The sequence below is a fragment of the Labrus bergylta genome, chromosome 9 (assembly GCF_963930695.1).
Source record: "Labrus bergylta chromosome 9, fLabBer1.1, whole genome shotgun sequence".
NCBI classification, from domain to species: Eukaryota; Metazoa; Chordata; class Actinopteri; order Labriformes; family Labridae; genus Labrus; species Labrus bergylta.
The window spans coordinates 19,391,237-19,412,135 of record NC_089203.1 but is presented as its reverse complement, the minus strand read 5'-3'; the positions used below and the strand labels follow the sequence as shown (position 1 = coordinate 19,412,135).

Below are 20,899 nucleotides of genomic sequence, written 5' to 3'. Positions count from 1 at the left end.
ATAGATCAAAAATCATAACCAAATTAGAAGCCTGACTGTGTGCGTTGACTAAACTGTAAACGATTTTGAAGGCACTCCTTTTTAAATAGCCTAACAATTTAAATCACTTAAACATTTTGGTTTATGGGTCATTTAAGAGATGTTAACTGAATCATCTTGAGATTGCCCAGATTCAACACGTTCCTGACCTAAGAGTTTAATGTGTTTTTTTTAAAATCTAACAAAATCTCTATTTTAAGTGATTTGACATATTTGTCTGTGTACAATGTTGTGCAACCTGGAAAAGCACAACAAAAAACTATCAGAAGGCAATTATATACTCAAAAGCATAATTTTATGTTCATCTTATTGAAGCAAACCACTCTAACCCAGAAACTTTAACACTTGAAATTGATAATTGTTGTTGATAATTGTAATTGGCTTCACACTGAAATCTTCAAAGGGGACCCAGAACTCCTGGTAACACCCCTGTCCCAACTGAATCCTATATGAAGACTTTACCTACCATGTAAAAAAAAAACATTTTCTTTTGTATTTTTTATGCCTTTGAAGACTGTCTGTGTATCTGACACGGGTCTCTGGATAACTGCCATGGTTAGGGATGAAATAAGAGGAGTCAAAACTGAGCAACCAGTGCCATCATCTGTCAGAATCAAAACATTGCAGTCTGTTGTGTGAAATAGTGAAGACAGGAAAGCAGCACTTCGGTTATCCATCACAGGGATTTGGGCTGCCTAACATGCTGAATTCTGTTTTACTGAAGGTAAGTTATAGGAAGACGGATAAATACAATTTAAAATGATTACTGGCCGTGTTAGAAACTGTTTCATATTATCTAGATCTATGCCAAATGTGGGAACATTAACATGAAAAACGTTTATTTTATCTAATTCTATTCTGTTTATCTTGTCCAGTTTACTGAAATAAGGACATATTAACTATATTTTGCCGACTTCCTCAGGGGGTTGCAGTCCCAGTGAATGACCTTATTGTGCCTAAAACCTAAAGCTCTGAACATAGACAGCAATAGGCAACTTTTCCACATTTAAAATCAGATCCCTTTGTTTTGAATGTATGAAACAGTTCTGTATTTATTTTTAACAAAATCCAGAAAATCATCCTTTAATGTGACAGGAACATTTTCACCAAAAACTCACATTATAAAGGTTTTTAATTTGGAAGATTAAGTCTAACAGTTTGCTAATGGAGGGTTTGTCCAAAGAAAATAATTGCAATAACTCTTATATAAAGTGATCGTGGTTTGTGAAAATGAAATAGAAAATTCATGTCACTATGTGCATACTACCTGGTCTTGAGGTCGTCCTTGTCTTTGTCAGCTTAATTCCCTTGGACTCTATCACACCTTAGATTAGTGACCAGGTAATACAGCACGAAAGGAGAACATTGTACTTCTAGGGATGAATGTAGAGTGAGCCCTGCAGCTAATTTTCCCCCCAAAGTTTTCATTGCTTTATGTAAAAAGTTAATTTGTTAATACAGAGATGTGTTTTATATTGATAATAACTTTACATGAATATTCTTTGTGCAGAGTTTTTGTATTCAGAAGTGTTTTTGCCCACAAATAGGCCTATCTGTGGGCAGCTAAATGTAGCTTGCTTTCAGTACAGTGAGTATTAAGTTGCTGTAGGAGCTCTTAAACTCCTGTGGTGAATGTGTACTTTTATGTTGCTTAGATAAAGAAAAACTTTATCAAGTGTACTTTATTTTAGATGTTGACTTGAATGGATATTTTTCTCTCTAAAACCTGTGGAAGAAATGATGAATAATTTTGCGCTTTAAGAACTCTGAAGCTGAAACAAATGTACATGCACATGTATGTTGTAAGAATTGAATGAAGTTTCAATAAGAGATGTAACTTTGAATGCTCTTGTGTCTTCTTTGCTGCTGCATTTTTCCTGTATTTTGCAGGATCCATTGTTGTTGCTGTGGTAGGCCTAGCATTTCTGGGACTCGTAACACATGCAGCCTACACCCTTTTAGGACAAGGCACTGAATAAGTAGAATTTAAGCAAATAATGCAGTATTGTAACTTATAAATGGCATGCAGACTGAAAATAAAGTTCTCAAATCATGACTGCATGTTAGACCAACAGAACCATTAAATTAATTCTATTTTGTGAAGCTTTTGTGCAAATTTCTTCATGAGTCTTTATTTTCTGCAGAGGTCCTTTTGTGGTTAAAACTTTGCTGGGTTTTGCTTTCAAGTGTGATAGGCTACATGAAGAACACACACAGAAGAACACGAGCACTCTTTTGCCGCGAAAATAACCAAGAAGGGATTTTTTTTTTCCATGACGCAAATTCTCTTTTCATGTAAATAGAAGAGGAGGGGGAACAAAACTCTCCAAAGTCCCCCCTCGACACTTTTACATGGGGTAACGGAGCGTTACGTGACCGGAGTGCTGATAGGTTCAGGGATGAGGAATACTTGATCTTTACCAGAGAGGAGTTTCTGGTTTTCTGCAACAATAGTTTGCAACTGTAGCCTATGCATTCAAAGTGACACTACACGATGCAGGCCTGGCTATCTGATATGATGCGCAGGGTTCATGTTGAAAATGAAAGAATTGTAAGTCATGACAACAGTGAAAAATATTGTTGGGGAGTCTTTGTGGACGTACAGTAGGTTGTGCAGCCTGACAGTGATTGATAACAGTGTCTTGTGATGTGAAAAGCTATAAATATTGTATTCAGGCTTCAGTCCTAGCCCGACTTAGCAGACAATGGCTGATGGTGTGCGTGTACAGAATGCATTGCAGTGGCCCAGGCCGCTGCCAAAACGACTTTGGGACCAAATAAAAAAAGCACTTTGCATCCCACCCCCAGTTTTGCTCTGTCCTGCGTTCATTCACTAGAATGCGCGCCTAGTTGAAGGAGGTTCTCCGCATCCGCGTGCCTAAAACTTTCTAATGAAACCCCCAAAAACTTTTTGACAAACATTATTTCTGTCGCTCTTGGGGTCAAGAGGGTTCTCGACGTATTAATCCGCATTTTTACCGTATAAAGGAAAACTTCAGGTATGTCTAACTTTTATTGAATGTCTTTAGGCGAAGGAACTATTTATTGTGTCTGATGACTGTGATTAGGCTTTAATAAGGCTTCAATAAGGTAGTTTGGCATTTTAAAATAAAAAATAAAAAATATTCAAAAAATATTTTGAAAGTATTTTTTCTTAACTTTAAGTTTGTATGTTTAATGTTGTGATGCTTTCGGTTGAAAGGCATGCTGGTAGATGTGATTGCTTTAACAAGTACCTTTTCTCTCTGTGAAGAATATGGAGCCCAGTTCCACAGAGGGAGGAGCTGAGGAGACGCTCCTAAAAAATCATCCACCAAGTCTTGTAAGTGCTGAAATTAAACAGAAAACATACAACTTTCTACTCACTTTGTTCCCAGAAGCAGATAGATATTAAAATTCTATTCAACAAGCAGTTATTTTAATAAACAGCACCGTTACCATTTCCTCACTGGTCTAGTTGTTTTATTTGGCAAAGGCTCAAACTCATATCCTCAGTTCAAAAAATTAACATTAGATTCTTTCAAAGGCCAGTTTCTCACGCATGACTTGTGTCCTGTGGCTCCTCTGGGATCTGTGTGTCCTAGTCTGCGGATGCTGAGAGTCAGTGAGTAACATCTGGCTGTCAGAGTGACCCTCCAGCTCTGCTGTCTGCAGCTGCAGCTCCAAGCAGGAGGGTCCACTCAGAGGAGGTCAGCTCTCCCAATGAGTGCCACAAAGGTCACCAGCGGGTTTATAATTTGCAGAAACAGGGGACAGGACCAGCAGAGCGATGTTCATTAATATGCAGAGCACTCTCTGGCACTTTGTAGCATCAGTCATACTCTGAGCAGGAGGCATGCCATTTTTATTCCTGTAGTGATTTCTGAAGAAAAAAATAGGGTCGACTGCAGTACACAGCAGTTTAGAATATGTGTGGTGAGGGCTTTTTTTTCTCTTCTTCTTTCCACCAGCCTCACAAAGTGATTCTCAAACATGGCCAAGAGCTGGAGGAAGAGCAGGAGGAGTTGGCCGAGCACCAGCCTCTAGAGCAGGAAGACCTGAACTTTGAGAGGTGGAAGCGCAGGCCGCTACCCAAGAGGACACTGCACCAGAAAATAGACGACGTGAAGACGTACCTGTGGAATGCAGAGACCAATGAATTCATGGGTCGCTCTGGGAAGAGCTGGAGTGAGTTTCTGAAGAAAGACAGGTTCTATTTGTGTTGTGGGGAGGAACGTTTTGATTCATTCTTTAATCAAACTCTAATTTTATTTTAACTGCATATTGTTTGATAATAACAAATCTAATGTTGAGCTTTATATAATTTAATATTCTTAAATAAGCTTAAAAGCAAACAAGTCATTGAAAATACACTTGTTGTATGGTTAAAAGGCTGAAAAATGTCTTCCAAGAGTGTGTGTGTGTCCTTATGCTCAATGTTTACATAGGTGCATGGACAATTCAGAGTGTCCCGACAAAAACAGACTGCCTGGGGACGCATCCCCAGCGGGAGCGTGCTGTTCCAGGCCTCGCATTGGCCAGGATTCACATTCCTACATCTTACCATGCTCTCCACTGCCTCTTTCCCAAAGCCTTTGGCGACCTCCTTGCTGAGCTTAGCATGCTTATGGCCTCTTAGCTGCAGTAAAACATGTAGAGTATCTTTTTTTTCTTATCCATAGAGCTCTCTGCCAAAGCGAGCTTTGGTGCAGACGAACCTTTTTTGGCATAAGCTAAGGCCTGGCTGAGTTTGGTGAGTCAATGATGATGGAGCAGCCTCTTGGTATTCCAGCGAGGCAGCTATGTGACGCAGCTCAGCCCCTCTCTCTTAATTCCACTGTGTGGCAAACATGATTCAACTGAGCGTGAAGAGAGAATATCCAAGCAAAGTGTATGTTACGTGCACTAGGTGAGATGCCTAATCCCAGACAGGGCTAAGAGAGCTCATTTCAGCAGCACAACCTGCAAGTGCACACTTATGGAGGAGGGGTGTGGCCCAGTGTGCCGTGTATCCTGTGAGACGAGTGTATGAGAGGGGACACAATACCAGAGAAGGGTGATTGGGGCTCCCTCGGAGCTGGCCAGGCCTCTATGGCTGCAAAAGACCTTCACTACGATGGCAACCGGAGGTTCACTGTGTTCCTAAGTGAAAGGACAGCTGGGAGAATTCTCACTGAGCTCAAACAGAAAGGCCTTTGTGGCTTTGGGGAAGCAAGGCTGGCTGTAGCTAGTCCCCTGTGAAATTGCCTGCACAGCAAAAGCCATTTCATTTAGGGCAGGTTTTGGCTTGATTACTTGATAATGGACCATTTAATTGAAAATTGCACAACAACAGTAGCTCCCTTTGCTTCTTTGGACCCTCACATTAGCTCAGCACAGTGGATTTTATACCAAAATGATTGCAGTTATTTAATAGTCTAGACATGCTAATGTATGAGTAAACAAATTAGTGATTGTCCCGATCAAGGACAGTAGCTGGAGTCCTGACAGACCACACAGTCTGGGAAAATTTGTCTTTAGGGTCCATTGTTTTTCTCCACTCAGATCAGAGACATTTTTGCAGAGATGTCTTACATAAGCCAATTACAGCATTGAAAGCATTCCCTCCTCTAACTTTTTTTCAGGCCTGATCCTCCTCTTCTATGCTGCACTTTATACGTTTCTGGCAGCCATGTTTGGTGGCTGTATGTTTTGCCTCATGTGGTCTATTAGTCCCTACCACCCCACCTACAATGATAGAGTGATGCCACCAGGTAAATATAACCCTGAACTCAAACCATGACACCTCAATCGCCACTGTTCTTTTGTGTGTTACTTGTACTTGAGTCTCAGCACAGTTGACTGTCTATGGTTCTCCACTGGCAGGTATGACGATGGCCCCACACCTAGAGGGCCACGAGATCGCCTTCAACGCCTCCGATCGCAAATCATGGAAGAAGTATGCAAGATCTATGGACGACTATCTACGATGTGAGTCAATCATGATGAAATTTGGGGATTCTGATGGGATTGTTGAGCTTCAAGAGAGCACGCAATGAGTTAATCCTCATCTTGTCCACCTTTGTCCCCTTTTTTCCATTGGGTTCCTGCGGGGCATGCTGGGAAGGGAAGCCTCTTTGTGAGCAGAGTGCAGCCATTCAGTGTGGCTTTTTTTTAACGCCCAGCTTTTGTCAGGCTTCCTTAATCAAAGGCCTGAGTCTGGCAGGGCATTGCTTTAGCAAGAGTTTATTTATGCGCTCTGTTTTCCCTCCCTCCTTGTTCACCCTTCTAATTTTTTTCCAGCGTATAATGACGGTGTTCAGGATAGGAAGAACATTCGCTGCACACAGGACCGATACTTCATGCAGGACGACCTGGAGGAGAGCGGAGAGCGGAAAGCGTGTCAGTTTAAGAGGTCCTGGTTGGGGGACTGTTCGGGGCTGCAGGACCCCCACTATGGCTATTCTCAGGGAAGGCCATGCATCCTCCTCCGAATGAACCGGGTAAGACTTGTATAAACCTCTAAAGCAGTATATCAGCATAAAGATCAGAAGAGGGAACACAGAACATCAAGTTCAAAGTATGTTACCTGATTGTTTTCTCAGCGAGGGACATCTTCTTGCCATTTCAAAGATTTAAATAAAAGCAGAATTCATTGTATAAACTTAGGACACGTTTTTATAAAAAAAATCCTGAATACAAACAACAAGAAGCATACAATGGATATTGGCAGGTTTTCCACAACTTATTTGCATAAAAACACATTTTTTAAATTTGATGTTTCTCTTTTTTTTCTCTTCCTTTTCATTAGATTCTCGGTTACTTACCAGGCCAGGGCAAACCAATAAATGTGACTTGTGGAGTTAAGGTAAGTAAGTAATCTCAGTGATAGCCAACATATTGTTACACTTGAGAAAAACACAAGAAATTGTGAGTAAATTAAATTCTTCCTTATTTAGAAAGGACCCCCTGAAGCTTTGGGAGATATCCAATTTTTTCCCAAAAGCTTTTTTGAGCTGAAGTACTATCCATACTATGGGAAGCAGAGACATGTGAGTCAAAGTTCTACCAATTATATATATGTAGGTATATTGACATAATTACTGAAGTTTGAAATAACAACTGTCATGTTTATAACCCTTGTGTCTCAGGTAAACTACTCTTCACCGGTGGTGGCTGTGCGTTTTGCAGGATTGCAGTACGGCACTCACCTCCAAATCTCGTGCAAACTGAATGGAAAGGGTATCATTAATGATTCACCCACTGACCGCTACCTGGGCAGTGTTACCTTTTCTATAGACGTCGGAGCATGAGCAGGATAAGCTGTGACAATGAGGCAGAAAAATGTACAAAAAAAAAAAAAAAAAAAAAGTTATGATGTACCATTACTATCTGTGAATTATGAAATTCCCCTCTCGTCGCCCTTACTTTATTGTTAATTTCTTTTGCTGTTAAACAAATTCCCCAAGAAGTAGATATTTACTCATGTGTTTTTTGTTTGCTTTCATTATGAGTGAGCGTCAACTGCACCCACAACACACAGTGCTTAGCACAGGACAAGTGCATATATAGAGTGTGCTACAATTCCTGATATTTTGTAATGATTAGCGAGATTAATCAAACTAAATTCAACTTTGAGCACAGTGAGCAGTTTTTGCTATGCAAATCCAATTTATGACTTAAAACATTAAAGAGCATTAGATTTATTGTTTCTGATTAGATTATGTTTTTGTGTGCATATTCCTATGCAATAAAGCGTACTAATTTTTTTTTTCATTATATTTTCAAACATGTAAGAACTCAAAGAACTATCATGCAAACACTGAGAGCAGGACTTGTACTGTACTTACACAGTAAAAAATAAATGATTGCAAATACACTATTACTATATTATTGTTGAATAGAGCAGCATACTTTACATTTGTGATAAAGCATCAGAAGCCACTTCTCTCTTGTTTTGTAAAAACATTTGCTTTTGAGAATGAAATACTACATGTGACTGATCATAAACAGAGGAATACTGTACTGTGAAATAGTTTGTAAAAGTTCTTTGCCATTTAAAAAGTAAAAATTACAACTATTGTTGTTATTGTACTAATCCTGCCTGAACTGTACTACTAAACATGGTATCAATGTTGTATTTATTCCTATTATAGTTCCTATAATAAATACAATGTTCTGTACTGTAAGTTTCCTTTCACATCGTACATAGTGTTCAAAAACTTTGTATACACTTCTAATCATTCAGCATTTTTACTCCTAATGTTTGGTAAAGAAATTGCAGTTTGTTTGTGATAGAAATAAAGAAACCTTATTTTTCAGGGGTCACAAAGACAACCTATAGGCTCAGCCTTTCTTTTACAACTTAAACATATGAATATTTTCACATTTACTAGGGTTAGAAAAACAAATGTATAGGAAAATGTAGAGGAAATATTGTTCTGGTTAAAACAACAGTTAGGTCTACCATGAATTTAGACTACAGACCCACCTGTCTGAGTTGCTTCCGTGACATCATTTAGTCAATCTACCGTAATATTTCAACAACAGAAAAAATAGTGCAGGCTTTTATTTACGGTAAGCTACTTCAATCTATGAAATGATCATTACTTGGGACAGGCATAAACAACAACAATAAAAAACAAGACAGGCCTGAATTATACAAACCTCACACACTTTAATTATGGCAGAGACTATACAAATATCAACTTACACCAGAAAGAATTAACTGTGTACAAGATTATGATATATTGAAAAACTAATTAAATTACAAATGACTCATTTGTTCATGCTTTGTAAGACAGCCCATCTGCAATCCTGCTGCACTGAGAGAGGGGGAGACACCTGTTGATATTATCACTGACAAGTGCGGTGCTGGCCGAAAAGATGTGTAAGCATAAGTTTAGTTGTTTAAAGCCTTGTGAGATAATAAAACATTTATTTTCATAATTTTAACATTTATTACAATCTTTAAAGCAGCAGTGTCTTCCCCATCACACACTGAGGTGAGCATACTATCATTATTCTTTCCTAGACGGATGTTGAAATGAATCTATAAATGTTGTATCTTGCTGTTTTTTTCCCCTCCCTTTTTGGATATGCCAACTATTACAACCGAACTTGAGAACCTGCCTTTATTTGTCAAATCACCCGACAACCAGGCTAGGAAAGGGGACTGGGACATAAATTGGGACAGGCCTTTTATCAAAGTTTTACAGTAAATGTCAATTTATTCTAGAGTTGGATGGTCATTTTGAGGACCAATGGGCTTTGAAATCAAAGTGTTTAAAACATCTGTAGCTAAGACTAGTAAGGGTTACATCTGCTGCCGGTAGGAAATACATTTAAAAAGAACAAAACTGTCAAAGTGTATCTTCATATAAAGTTACATCTCTGTAGTCATAATCCATTACATTTCCTGAAGGTTGAAGCTCAAGGCAACTTTTAGTTTGCCAGCTTATTCACAAGACTGTGATGCAGGACATGAAGCACTACCAATGTTTTTTTTTTTAACCACCATCATAAGGCCTAATTTGAAGGATAGTAGTTGGTTTGTTTTGCTTATTATTTCAAAAGTGAGACCAGTGAAACCCCAAATAACACAAGTCATCGAAATGCAGGTTTATACTTAAGCCTACATCACACTGAATGACCTCTGGGTGAGTGACAGTAATAGTTGAATGAGTCATGCTTCTGTGTGCCGTCACAAGTTATAGGGTTGGCGAATGTTTCATTTTGTCACAAGAGACTCACGAGCTCCTGTCCTCGCCTACACAGTAAAAAAAAAAAAAATCAAACCTTTAAAAGAACGACAGTGATACAAAACAAGAACTAAACTTTATTTAATTCCCCACTTGTGTTAAACAAGCTCATCATATCACATTCTTCATCAGATGGAGACAAGCTTCAAGCAAGCAACTCAGAGGTGCACAAAAGAAAGGCACAAAACTGTCAGGGGAGGGGGGGTGATCGCATGTACAGAATTGAGGATCATACACATGAAACAATGATAGTATTCATATTTGAACTGTTCATGCTGCTGCTGTTATAATAAAATCAAATGGGGGGTACTTTAAGGGATCATACTAGCAATTATTTTAGTAAAATCAAATTGAGACTTGTTGATAAACGAAGGTTAAGGTTAGGTGAAATAAATACCCTTTTGAATAAACAGGTTCATAATGGAGCATCATTTTATTTATTCAACAAATACCGATCTTTGAATGATAGGTGTACATTTAAAATAATGATCTTTTTAGTCTTAACATGAGCGAAAAACACATTCACACACAAAAAGAAAACAAGAAAACAACTGGTTCCATTGCTGGTAAAGTGTTGTGATAAGTTAGCGTCCCTTTCATCAAGCTACAATTATGTGACTACATGTGCAACACTTTCATTGAGCTGTTAAATTATGTCGAGTGATGGTTAAAGAAACATTTTTAAAAAACCATTGAAGTCTGCAGCGGGATAGTGTTTCTATTAGCTTGCTCGTACATTCACGTCATCAAAAATTAATGTCATTCATTCTATACAAGAGATTAATTTACATGTATACTACTGTACAGCACAGAAACCGAGAGGAAAAGGCCTCTCTGGGGCAAGGAGGAAGGAGGAGCTCTCTAGGGAAGAGGTGGATGGCTACCAACAGCCATAAATTTAAGTTTCAAAACATGCAATCTACAATCAAACGATGCAATATTGATCATAAATGTTTTGGTACTTGTTTCAGTCATTGGCATTAAAGCAAAAGGGAAAGCAAACCATTGGGGTTGTTGCTGGGATTCATTTTAAGCTGTTTAGGAGAATATGGTTATGTTGTGGGAAACGGGGAGAAAAAAAAAAGCAGGAATTTGGGATTTTTTTACTGGATGCACTGACGGGCAGCGGAGTGATTTGGTGGGTGTTTTTTTAAAAGAGCTGTGACGGTTGAGGGTGTGCGAGAGGCAGAAGCAGCCAGGGTTGAATTATACAGACTGGTAGCCAGTGCGACTCTTCCTCCGGCCAATCAGGTAAGAGATAAGCACAAGGACGATTAGGAAGCTGAGTGCCACACCCACTGCGATGGGCACCAAAAAGCTCAAATCAGAGTCCAGGAAGCATTCCTCAGCTGACAGACAGAAAGACAGAGAGGAGACAGACAGCAGGTTAGTGGTTTAGGAAGCAGAAAATAAAAGAATTTGAGATATTTACAGTCCAGAAAGGACAGAGTAGCAGGAGAGGAGAGCAGAACCTACAAATTAGTGCAATCAATGATAATAAATGTACTGTTGATAACAGAAAGGGTCGGTAGATTCTCCCCCAAAAAATGAAAGAAATCACTTGCTTGGTTTGTAATGATTATTCCGCATGATTTATTTTCTATCACACAAAATGAGCAATTGAAATAGTTAAACATGATGTCGGACAATTTGGGAAACTGCATAATCCTGAGCAAATTTAGCGGCAGATGAAAAATTCTACACTCTCGTCTGTCTGTCAATCTAAAACAACAACAAAAAAAAAAACTCAGCCCAGGTTTAGCTTAGCTGAGCATTAAGCCTTGAAACAGGTAAAACAGCAAGCCTGGCTTTGTCTGCTGATTGCAAATAATGCAAATCATTTCATCGTCATGCTTGTTAATCCAGACAAAATTTCAAATTTGAATACAAATAGATGTTTTAAATTGTTTACTTTTTTAAAACTAATTTTGTGCTCAAGCCTCCAGAAAAAAAAAAAAATGCTGGATCGTCTGTGTCCCACATTAGATTTTTTTTTTTTTCCAGTATTCACCCTGTGAGTAACTGTAATAGAAATAAATTGTGATCATGACGAATGTGTTGTGTCGTCATTATCAGGAGACTCCCAACTCACAGCTCCCTGCCAAGAAAACAGTCCAAGAAATATCTCATGTATCCTTCTATTGTCTCACGCATTAACAAGCGAACAACAACACAACGTTAATGAGTAATCTGTGGAGGTGCTGAGAGGCAGAGCCATAACAATGTCCCCATGTTTTGAGGCTATGCTAGGCTAACTGCAGATTAATAGTTGCAGTACAGACATGACAGTGGTATCAATCTTGCCAGCAAACTCCAATTAGCAGGTTTCCCATTTTGTGGACAACAGCATGAAACACTTCACGGAAAGATCCGTAAAACACAAGTTAGTCTTTTTTTTTTTTTTTTTTAACAATTAGAGAAAGGCAGCAAAGCAAACAGGCAACTATTTAACAATCCATTCATTGTGTAGCATAAAAGATTTTGATATGAGGCGAGTTTAACTAGAAAGACTCGTAGCCAGTGGCCATGTTTCTCTTTCTCCCGATGAAATAGGCCATCAAAACGATAAGAATGAGAACAAGCAGGGCAACACCAACAGCTATGGGAACAAGGAAGCTCTCTGCGTCAGTCTGGCATTCCTCGGCTAGATGAGAATGAAGAGAGCAGAGAGGTGAATGTTTTACAGGCTGAACACGAGAATTGAAATAAAAAGAATGTATGGTTAATCCAAGAACCCCTGAAAGAAAGAATTAGCCTGCTTGAGAAGAACCCAGGTGTTTAAAGCAACATGAAGGAACTGTTTAAAAAAAAAAAGGAACAAACATTTACTCAATTGTCCAGGGCAGCAATACAGTTTATTTCCATGAGTCTTAAAATACTAAAAAAAAAAAAAACTCCACTTCAATCTGACACTCCATTTGAAATCCAGTTAATCATAATCCAACAGCATGAGGGAACAGAGATTGAATCATTTGTATCCACAAAACACACATGAATTGATCTCTCACAAGACAGTCTTGCAGCACAAATTCCCTTTGCTGAACGTGTATGTGCAATAGTGTAGGGAAAGCCAAATCATAACAACCACGACAGTATTAGTACATTTGTGAAATGAACAAAAAAATGTGTTTATAACAGAAGGTACAAATGTGATGAGGAACCTGTGAAATGATTTTTTTTACTGCCAGGCAGTTAATTTTGTGAAAACAAACATTTAAACCGGTGCTGCAAAACCATCTTTAGAATGCGTTTGTACAAAGCTGAAATACTCAAAGCAGCAAAAATCAGAAGCAAAATCAAAGCTCATATTTGATTTACAGCCATTATTCATACACACATACAACTTCCTGGGAAAGCAACATTTTTTTTAAGCAACTTAAAAAGCAAGCACTCTCATAATCCAGCATTGTTTAATGCCTACATTGCTCCTGTTCTGAAGAGTTGAAACAAGGCTAACACTATGCTACATTGTGCTAGAATGAGGCAACATCTGCAGCTATTACCACTTGTCACGTTGGCTTTCTATCAAAGAAACACATTCTGGGACTTGCCTCCATCCAAAACACAGCATCAATATAACCTGCGCTCATTTCTCTGACATCAAAGCACCAGAAAACTTAATTTCATCTTCTCACTTTGAGTGTAGAAAAGTTCAAATAGAGCTAAAGATTCCAGGTACCAATCCAAATTCAGTGTTCAAAAATAATAGCATTATAATCAAACAGCTGTCGGCCAATAACAATCACTCTTTATGGAGACACTAGTTCTATCATGTGAAATGTGAAGTATACTGTAGACTTTGGCTTATTCTGACAATATCTTCATGTGTAAAACATTGTCAATTTGCTAAGATTGAATTAAGTCAAACTAACATCAAATTAAATCCTGATGAGTGCCAGGGTTAAACTCATTAACACATTAATCCAGAATGAGAATATCTATTAAATGTGAGCTTATGTCACATACTGCAGTGGATTTGTCAAATGACATGTATGGGCTGACACGGTTAAGTAAGGTCTGGCTTTGGTTTTTAAAGGAATACATGTTTTGGATTGAGAGCTCAGCATAGAGACTGGAAACAGGTGAAACAACTTGGCAGACATGTTTACTTCTGACATAATCTGCCTAGCTTTTCTTAGTGAACCATTGAGATCCTGGTTTTCATCTCATACTTAACCAATATGCAGGTGTTTCAATCTAACTAACTGTGCTCCACTTTCTTTCTAAACAATATGACCATTCAAATGATAGAGAATTACTTAAACAAACATCTGAAATTAAGTTTTCAGGAGTTTTAGAGTCCTCCGACGGAGCTGCAGCAGTCAAAGCGTATGCCTATACACAGGTGAGATAATAAGACAACAATCCTGACCAAGCGAAAAAATCTAAATAGCGCCTTAGTGCATTTGTATGACTGTATCCTCGTTTCAGAATTGCCTGTGCCGAAAGCGTAATTCTACACACCAAATGTCTCCCTTTTCTAAACATAATGCCTTATTCTTTAACAACAAAAAAAAGATATCAGATTTTTCACTGACGGGACTATGTGCAAATTTAAGATACCTTTTAAACAGCAGACATTTTAACATGACACAGCAGAAAAAGCTGTGGTTTCATTAATAACACTAATGAGAACCTCATCACTGTGTATGTAGTTCTGTCAGTTTTTCAGGGCCTCAAAGCTTAAATGTCAACTTAATTATCTTTATTTCCACGTGTACTTTTAGTCATAGAAACTACGTCAAAATGTGCTGGATGAAAAAGGCATGCTAATGCTAAAACAACAGATGCTTGTCTCCACAGTTATCATTTGAGTTAAGCCATATAATTAGGACAATTCCCACAGTTCTTCCCGCTCTGCAGGAGAAAACATGAGCTTAAGCATATTTTCTTTTACAATTTTCCAAAAGGGAATCTACTCTCATCATAGTTTAACAGTTTCATGAATCAAAGGAAAAAAGCTTCTAAACAATCTTCCTTTGATTTGAAGAGAATAAAGGGGAAATTGTTGTCCTTATATGACTTTATAAATGTGCATGGGGATAAAAAAAACAAAAAAACGTCAAACCATAAAGTAAAAACTAAAATCTGCTCAAAAAAAAAAACCCAAACTAAAACATAAAGGGGAATGTCTGCAGAGCAAGTGCAGGATCTCATCATGGGATAAGAATGTGTCAAATTAATGTCCAGTTCTTTTGTGTGTACCCCGGTATTTGAATGTTGAAAATCTTGTTTGTAAATGTTACAACTTGCGTTTAAGTTGTGGGGATCTTTCACTTGCTCATTTACAAAAATCACAACTAAAAGGAAGGACACGACATCCTTAAAACAACAAAAAAGAATCACAAACATTTGGGGTTGACAAGTTTGGTCCTCGAGAAAAACACCATATCTTCTCATCAAAGTGTCCTTTAAGACCTTTTGACTGGTATTCAAAATGTTTTGTGCTTTGAATGTCCCATAAGGACCAATTACCTCAACACTTACAGATGGTAAAACATTGTTTTAATAAATAAGGTGTCTTGTGTTTTCTTAAATTCATGTTTTTACTCCCGATTTTTTTGTGAGTGCCAATTTAATAATTGCACTTGAAACCCAAGGACCAGGCTTGGTAACCCCTTGATATGTCAGGATAGATTACAATCTGGATTTAAAGGGTCTGATATCCAACATAAGTCTTTCTTCGACCAATCACGTAAGCGACCACTACAATGAGAATCAAGCCAGCCAGAGCAGCGCCAACAATGATTGGGATTAAGATGCTGGTGTCATCCAATGAACATTCATGAGCTGCAGATAAAAAGAGAGTCAGTCACAGGGGGAATAGAAAGGGTCTCATAGACATCACTGAGTGTCTCCGGAGAGACACAAGCAGCAGATGATTTGAGCTCCTGAACTTTGCCAAAATACAAAAATGCACACCTCTTGGTACTTTCACACAGCAATGTGAACAATATGAATGAACGTGCATGACATGAGGCATGAGACATCAGCAGATTCACTTTATATAGTTTAAGTGATTCTGGAGGAGTTGGTTTTTGATTTGTTTGAACTCATCGTGTCCATTCAGATTCTAATAATCCACATACCAGAAAACATTTCTTCATTTTAAAGGGGGGAAAGCCAAAGGGGTTGAGAAATGCCAATTTTAAGTGAAAATAATAAAATCACATCATTGCTTTTTATCCCTGTAAAAAAACAGTCAATTGTAGTATCCTTGGTATGCTGAAATATCACTTTTTTGTTGGGGGGGGGGGGGGGGGGGGCTGTGGTTAATTCTCAGTATCATCAATTTGGTTGCTTCATTAACAACATAAATTATATTTCTCATCAAAACCCTCAGACCTCCGACACCTAGAACGCAGTTTGTTCAGGACCTGGTGAGAAATGTCTGATTTAAGAAACATTAAAGATGAACCTACCTGTACTGAAAACACCCTTCCTGACTCCGAAGGGCTGCACTCGAAGGTTGAAGGTGAAGAGCGTGAGCATGCTGGTGATGGTGTAGTTCTGTTCTTTGTTGCACATGTAAGAGGCACCGACAGCTGCCTCCCACAGACTCAGGTTGGTGTTCGCCTCCGAAAACACAACACCTCGAGAAGAAACACACAAATAATATGAAAAATGGAATATTGCTTTAATGTGCTCGGCCTAAGAGATATGACATAACTCTTCTTATTACCAGAGCTGGTCTTTCCCGTGATGTTCAGAGCATGCAGGCGGAATTTCTTTGTGTCCTGTAAGAAAGAAAAACTCAACATTGGACATTTCCTGGATGGCTTTTATTCAGGAACAAGTAAATTTGTGACAAACTCGTTCAGCTTTTAGGTCGGAATGGAAAAATAATTCTTAAGAAGTATTCATTAGTATTTATTCAGCTGAAATAGAATAGTTGTGTTTGTATGATCATGTTTCTCCAGAATAAACAAAACAAACATTGGCTTTCAAGAATGCTGTTTACATTTTTTCTGGCCTCTGAAGGTTGCAGTTAAGTTTCAAAGTAGAGGTTAAGAAAAGCTGCTATTTCGTTGCAATCTTCAACATACCCACTAGATGTCACTAAATCCTTCACACAGCCCCTTCAGGTGATTTAATGGCTTTTTTCTTATACTGAAAACATGTTGGACAATTTCATAAAGTGTGAAAAAACATATATATTGTTGAGACTTACATTGGTGAAAGTGAGCATTATGGTCATTGTTTTGGACACCAACACCAGATCACTGCTGTTGTCTCCACACTTTCCGGAGGTTGTGGTCCCATTGGGATCAAAGTTCATTTCCTGATATTTCTATGCCAGAAGGAAGATAATCAAATCAGCAGAGGCTTTATCTTGATGTCATCATGAACACAAGGGGCTTAACAAGAGTCAAACATGATTATTAAGTGTTTGTGAAAATACCTCTGCCTGCTTCAAACCGATCCGCAGGCCAAAGTTGGCTAACAGACAGGCCGTGCCGTTGACGTCGGGCTTGATGCTGTACACACCCACGGCGGGTGTTGGGAGGGTGGGGGTCGGGGTAGTTGTAGGAGTCGGGGTGGTTGTAGGAGTAGGGGCGGCTGTGGTGGCGTTTGTGACAGGAGCTGTAGTGGGGGCATGTGTTGTTGGGGGGGGACTGGGTGATGGTACATCAGCAGCACACGAGGTAACTATGTAAGAAAACAGTGAGGATATTGATAGATTATCATATGAACAGGGGGTAAATATTACAGGTCTGTGTAGATGTGATGCTAAAACTGCACTTACAGCTCTCACACTTGCTGTTATTGCTGACAAAAGCCTGTATGAGCACGTCCCACAGAGTCTGATTGACCGTATCAGATTCAAAGGTGTCTCTGCTTTTGCATGAGTAGCAGGTGTCCTTGGCTACACCGGTAATTTCAGGCTTAAACGAAACAGAGAGGGTTTCTGGAAGAAATAACAAAATATATACACACTTCAGAATCAGTAATGAAAACTTGAATCCATGTGGTTGTTTTTTTTCCTGTTTAAACGGTACAGTGCACAAGTTACCATTTAACGCAGCATTGGGGAAGACGGCCTTGTTGCTGAGGTCGTAGGAAAAGGTGATGGAGTCTGCCTGGTACTTATCTCCATTATTAGTGAAGTTCACACTCCAGGTGTGTCCTCCAAAATTCAGCTTCAACAAAGAACTTGTGACATTACAGTCACTTCCTTCTGTTGTGACTTTACTGGGCAGTTCAAACTCGGCCGTAGAACTCTGAAAGACAGCAGAGTGTGACCTTATTTAGCATGATTATAAAAGGTGGTGTTAAACCTTTCAACCTTGGCACACCTCAATGGCCTGGGAAAAAAAACATCCAACTTAAACAGACAGTTTCTTGGAATTTACAGTTTTTTATCACTTAAAAAATGTCACCTGTACGATATAAAATGAACATAATTGTTGCAGTGCATAGTCTGGTAGATTTCTTAAACAACAAATCTATTTACAGAAGTTAGAATCATACTAAAAACAAGATAAGACTGGTCTGTTAACTGCAACAACTCACTCAATAAAACAATTACAGGATATGTTCCAGAAAAAGTCAGACAGAAATGCTGAATGGCAAGATTACAATAATTTTCTTATATCTCTCTTGTAGTTGCTTCCCTCATTTCCCCTCTCTAAGATGACATGTTCTCCCACAGGCGTTGTATGACAGTCACGCTGTTGAGCCGGCCTGATAAGAGCAGGGCTGCTTTAACCGAAAACTTGGCAAAGGGACTTGCATAAGGATACCGTGTGACCTGATGTAACAAATATAACAAACAGAGCTGGTCTGAGAGGAACATCTGATGTTTAATGCAGGAAAGATCAACACTCACCTTATTGCCAACTTCTTCATACGAGACTGAGAAGTTCACCATTAGATTGGCATATATACATAGCTTGCCTTCACTGTCTGAGACCGTCACCTCCACACCGTGTGACAGCTGAAACACTGAAAAGGAAGGAAATATATATATTTTTTGTTTCTTACTAAATATGTTATTTTTCTAACTAAAAAAATACAGTTCAAGCAGCCAAGTCAGTAACACCTGTTAAAACTGGATTACCACCAGCTCCACACACTGAAATACAAGTTACAGTAAGCAGTTAGGTATGCTGTTGAAAGTATTGCCACTGGACCTTCATTTCAGCTGCGTAATTCAATCTTCTCCATTTCCGCTTGGTAAAATGATCCCCCACACTGCTTAAGAATCTGAATACTGTCACATCATGTGTTTGAGCAACTACATGACCGTAAGTTGACTTCAGTAAACAAAACAAAAAACCCCTTAAAAACACATTCTTCATACAATGCGAGTCTTAAACTTTTACAGACAAGGGGTCAAGGTCCATTCACATTTACTGTAGGATTTTGTCAATATGCACTGTCATCGACTCAACAACAGCTGCTTGCCTCAATCCCAGAGGAACATAAAAGGTATAAAAGCACCTGACAGGAACTCCGCTCACATGATGGTCTGTAAACTTGATATGAACATAGCAAGAGAAGGTTTTCCTACATACACTCAAGGATTTGACTTAAAAGTTACTCTACTCCACTTGATATATATATTTTTTTTAAATAAAAAGTCTCCAGCTGAGATTTCAGTACATTCAAATCACAGATGATTGTTGGAAGCAAATGTGGTAACGCCTATTAAAGCAGAGTCTGCGATACTGAATGTAAAAAGTATTTGTACTTGGAATAAAGCTAAAATACCCGATATGGTACGAGAGCAGGGACGGGCAACTTTAGTCACAGCAAGGGGCCACATTCATTTAATTCTCACTGCCAGGGGGCCAAATTGTAGGATACAAAAACGATTACAGTTGATTATGTCTCAACATATACCAGTGATCAAATATTATCATGGAAATGTTTCTGGTTTTCATGTTTTCATGGCAGATTTTGTCATATAAAAATTGACCTGAGGGCCACATTGAGGGTCGACGAGGGCTGCATGTGCCCCCCCCCCCCCGGCCCTGTCCTGGAGCCTCTCACAGAATTCAATTTTAGCCATCACGTTATGTCATATAAAGTAATTAATGTCAAGTGTATTTCCTCTGAACTATACATATAGTTAAAATGGCTGTTATTCTTTTCTTGCTCATTGTTGTGGAGTCATAGTTTCCGGGTTAGTTTGTTAAATTCGCGTTATCACAAAACGAGATCTCGTTCTGGTGTACTGTCACATGCTAACTTACTGTAAAACGTAGCTAACTACTTATTTAAGCCAGGAAATGTATTATCAACACGTTTTACGTTTGGGTTACAATAACTATTTTGTACTCCTTCAGCCCCGATAAGAGTAACACACTTAACTCCGCAGCAGACACGACACACACAGTCCGCGGGTTTAATCCAACCTGTGTGCTAAACGGCTAAGGAAGCTAGCGTCACCTGGCAGAAGAATACCTACAAACACAACTGACATATTCGTTACTTTAAGGCGTAGTTAGTTTAAAAAACCACCTTGTTGCATCACCATAAACTTGCAGTGAACAATGTGAGCCGCACACGACGTGACAGGGTCAGTCTAACGTTGTTGACGTAGGTAACAATTAGCATGCGAGCTAGTTTCAAAACATGACGACGAGCCGGCCCGCTGTTCGGACAAACAAGTCGACGGTGGTTTCGTTTTGAAGCTTGGACTTCACCCCCCTCCACATTTAATTAATGTTAACACATCAAAGAAGAGTTACAACTAGGTGATTTTCTTTAAAAGAACAAAAAAACATCCAGAGCTGCTTTTAAAGCCTTCGCACAAAAGGCCCGAAGTCTCTCTCCCTTTTAAGTTTAATCAACACAATGTTTTTCTTTCACTCTCTTGAGCGATATATTCAAATACAAAGTAAACAAGTGAAGTACTTACCGATGCCAGAGGCGAGGAATAAAACAACAGCTGCGTATCGATACATGATGGCAATGCAGGAAGGAGTGTGAGCGACCGGAGAGACGACGAGAGAAACCCCGGAGAGAGATGAAGCTGTGCAGCCTCCGACTGTACCAGGAAATGGAAGTCATATGACAGGGATCAATGTATCAAACCAAAAGGAGGTGTGGACTTCAAATCCCTCTCCCCCGCTTTGTAGTTACTTATTAAAACTACATTAATTTAAAAAAAGAAAATAATAATAATAAAAAAG

General features: G+C 38.9%; 2 protein-coding genes across 4 annotated transcripts; one reads left to right on the top strand and one right to left on the bottom strand.

Annotated features, from left to right (window-relative positions):
• The first annotated feature begins 2,855 nt into the window (after positions 1 to 2,855).
• On the top strand, positions 2,856 to 8,180 carry atp1b4 (ATPase Na+/K+ transporting subunit beta 4). Its single transcript, XM_020645437.2, has 9 exons — positions 2,856 to 3,038; positions 3,293 to 3,361; positions 3,990 to 4,206; positions 5,643 to 5,771; positions 5,884 to 5,988; positions 6,301 to 6,500; positions 6,809 to 6,865; positions 6,957 to 7,049; positions 7,149 to 8,180. Exons 2-9 carry the CDS (start codon positions 3,296 to 3,298, stop codon positions 7,308 to 7,310), a joined length of 1,029 nt encoding a protein of 342 aa, XP_020501093.1. The 5' UTR covers positions 2,856 to 3,038; positions 3,293 to 3,295; the 3' UTR covers positions 7,311 to 8,180.
• Positions 8,181 to 9,822: 1,642 nt separating this feature from the next.
• On the bottom strand, positions 9,823 to 20,784 carry lamp2 (lysosomal-associated membrane protein 2). Of its 3 annotated transcripts, none has more exons than XM_065958713.1 (9): positions 20,626 to 20,784; positions 18,589 to 18,704; positions 17,773 to 17,980; positions 17,506 to 17,667; positions 17,161 to 17,408; positions 16,930 to 17,049; positions 16,441 to 16,495; positions 16,181 to 16,351; positions 9,823 to 11,107 (listed from the first exon to the last, which is right to left on the bottom strand). In XM_065958713.1, exons 1-9 carry the CDS (start codon positions 20,669 to 20,671, stop codon positions 10,965 to 10,967), a joined length of 1,269 nt encoding a protein of 422 aa, XP_065814785.1. In that variant the 5' UTR covers positions 20,672 to 20,784; the 3' UTR covers positions 9,823 to 10,964. The 3 variants fall into 3 exon arrangements, with proteins under 3 accessions (XP_065814785.1, XP_020501101.2, XP_065814786.1); XM_020645445.3 differs by lacking the exon at positions 9,823 to 11,107 and adding an exon at positions 11,324 to 12,402; XM_065958714.1 differs by lacking the exon at positions 9,823 to 11,107 and adding an exon at positions 12,825 to 15,548.
• Positions 20,785 to 20,899: the final 115 nt, after the last annotated feature.

Bases quoted from the DNA above. Each gene is read 5' to 3' on its own strand.
- atp1b4 (XM_020645437.2), top strand. From the start codon at position 3,296: ATGGAGCCCAGTTCCACAGAGGGAGGAGCTGAGGAGACGCTCCTAAAA. The intron at 3,362-3,989 runs GTAAGTGCTGAA...TCTTTCCACCAG, and splicing joins AAAATCATCCACCAAGTCTT to CCTCACAAAGTGATTCTCAA. The intron at 5,989-6,300 runs GTGAGTCAATCA...ATTTTTTTCCAG, and splicing joins TATGGACGACTATCTACGAT to CGTATAATGACGGTGTTCAG.
- lamp2 (XM_065958713.1), bottom strand. From the start codon at position 20,671: ATGTATCGATACGCAGCTGTTGTTTTATTCCTCGCCTCTGGCATCG. The intron at 17,981-18,588 runs GTGAGTGTTGAT...GCTGTCTTTCAG, and splicing joins ATGAAGAAGTTGGCAATAAG to AGTTCTACGGCCGAGTTTGA. The intron at 17,668-17,772 runs GTAACTTGTGCA...TATTTCTTCCAG, and splicing joins CCCCAATGCTGCGTTAAATG to AAACCCTCTCTGTTTCGTTT.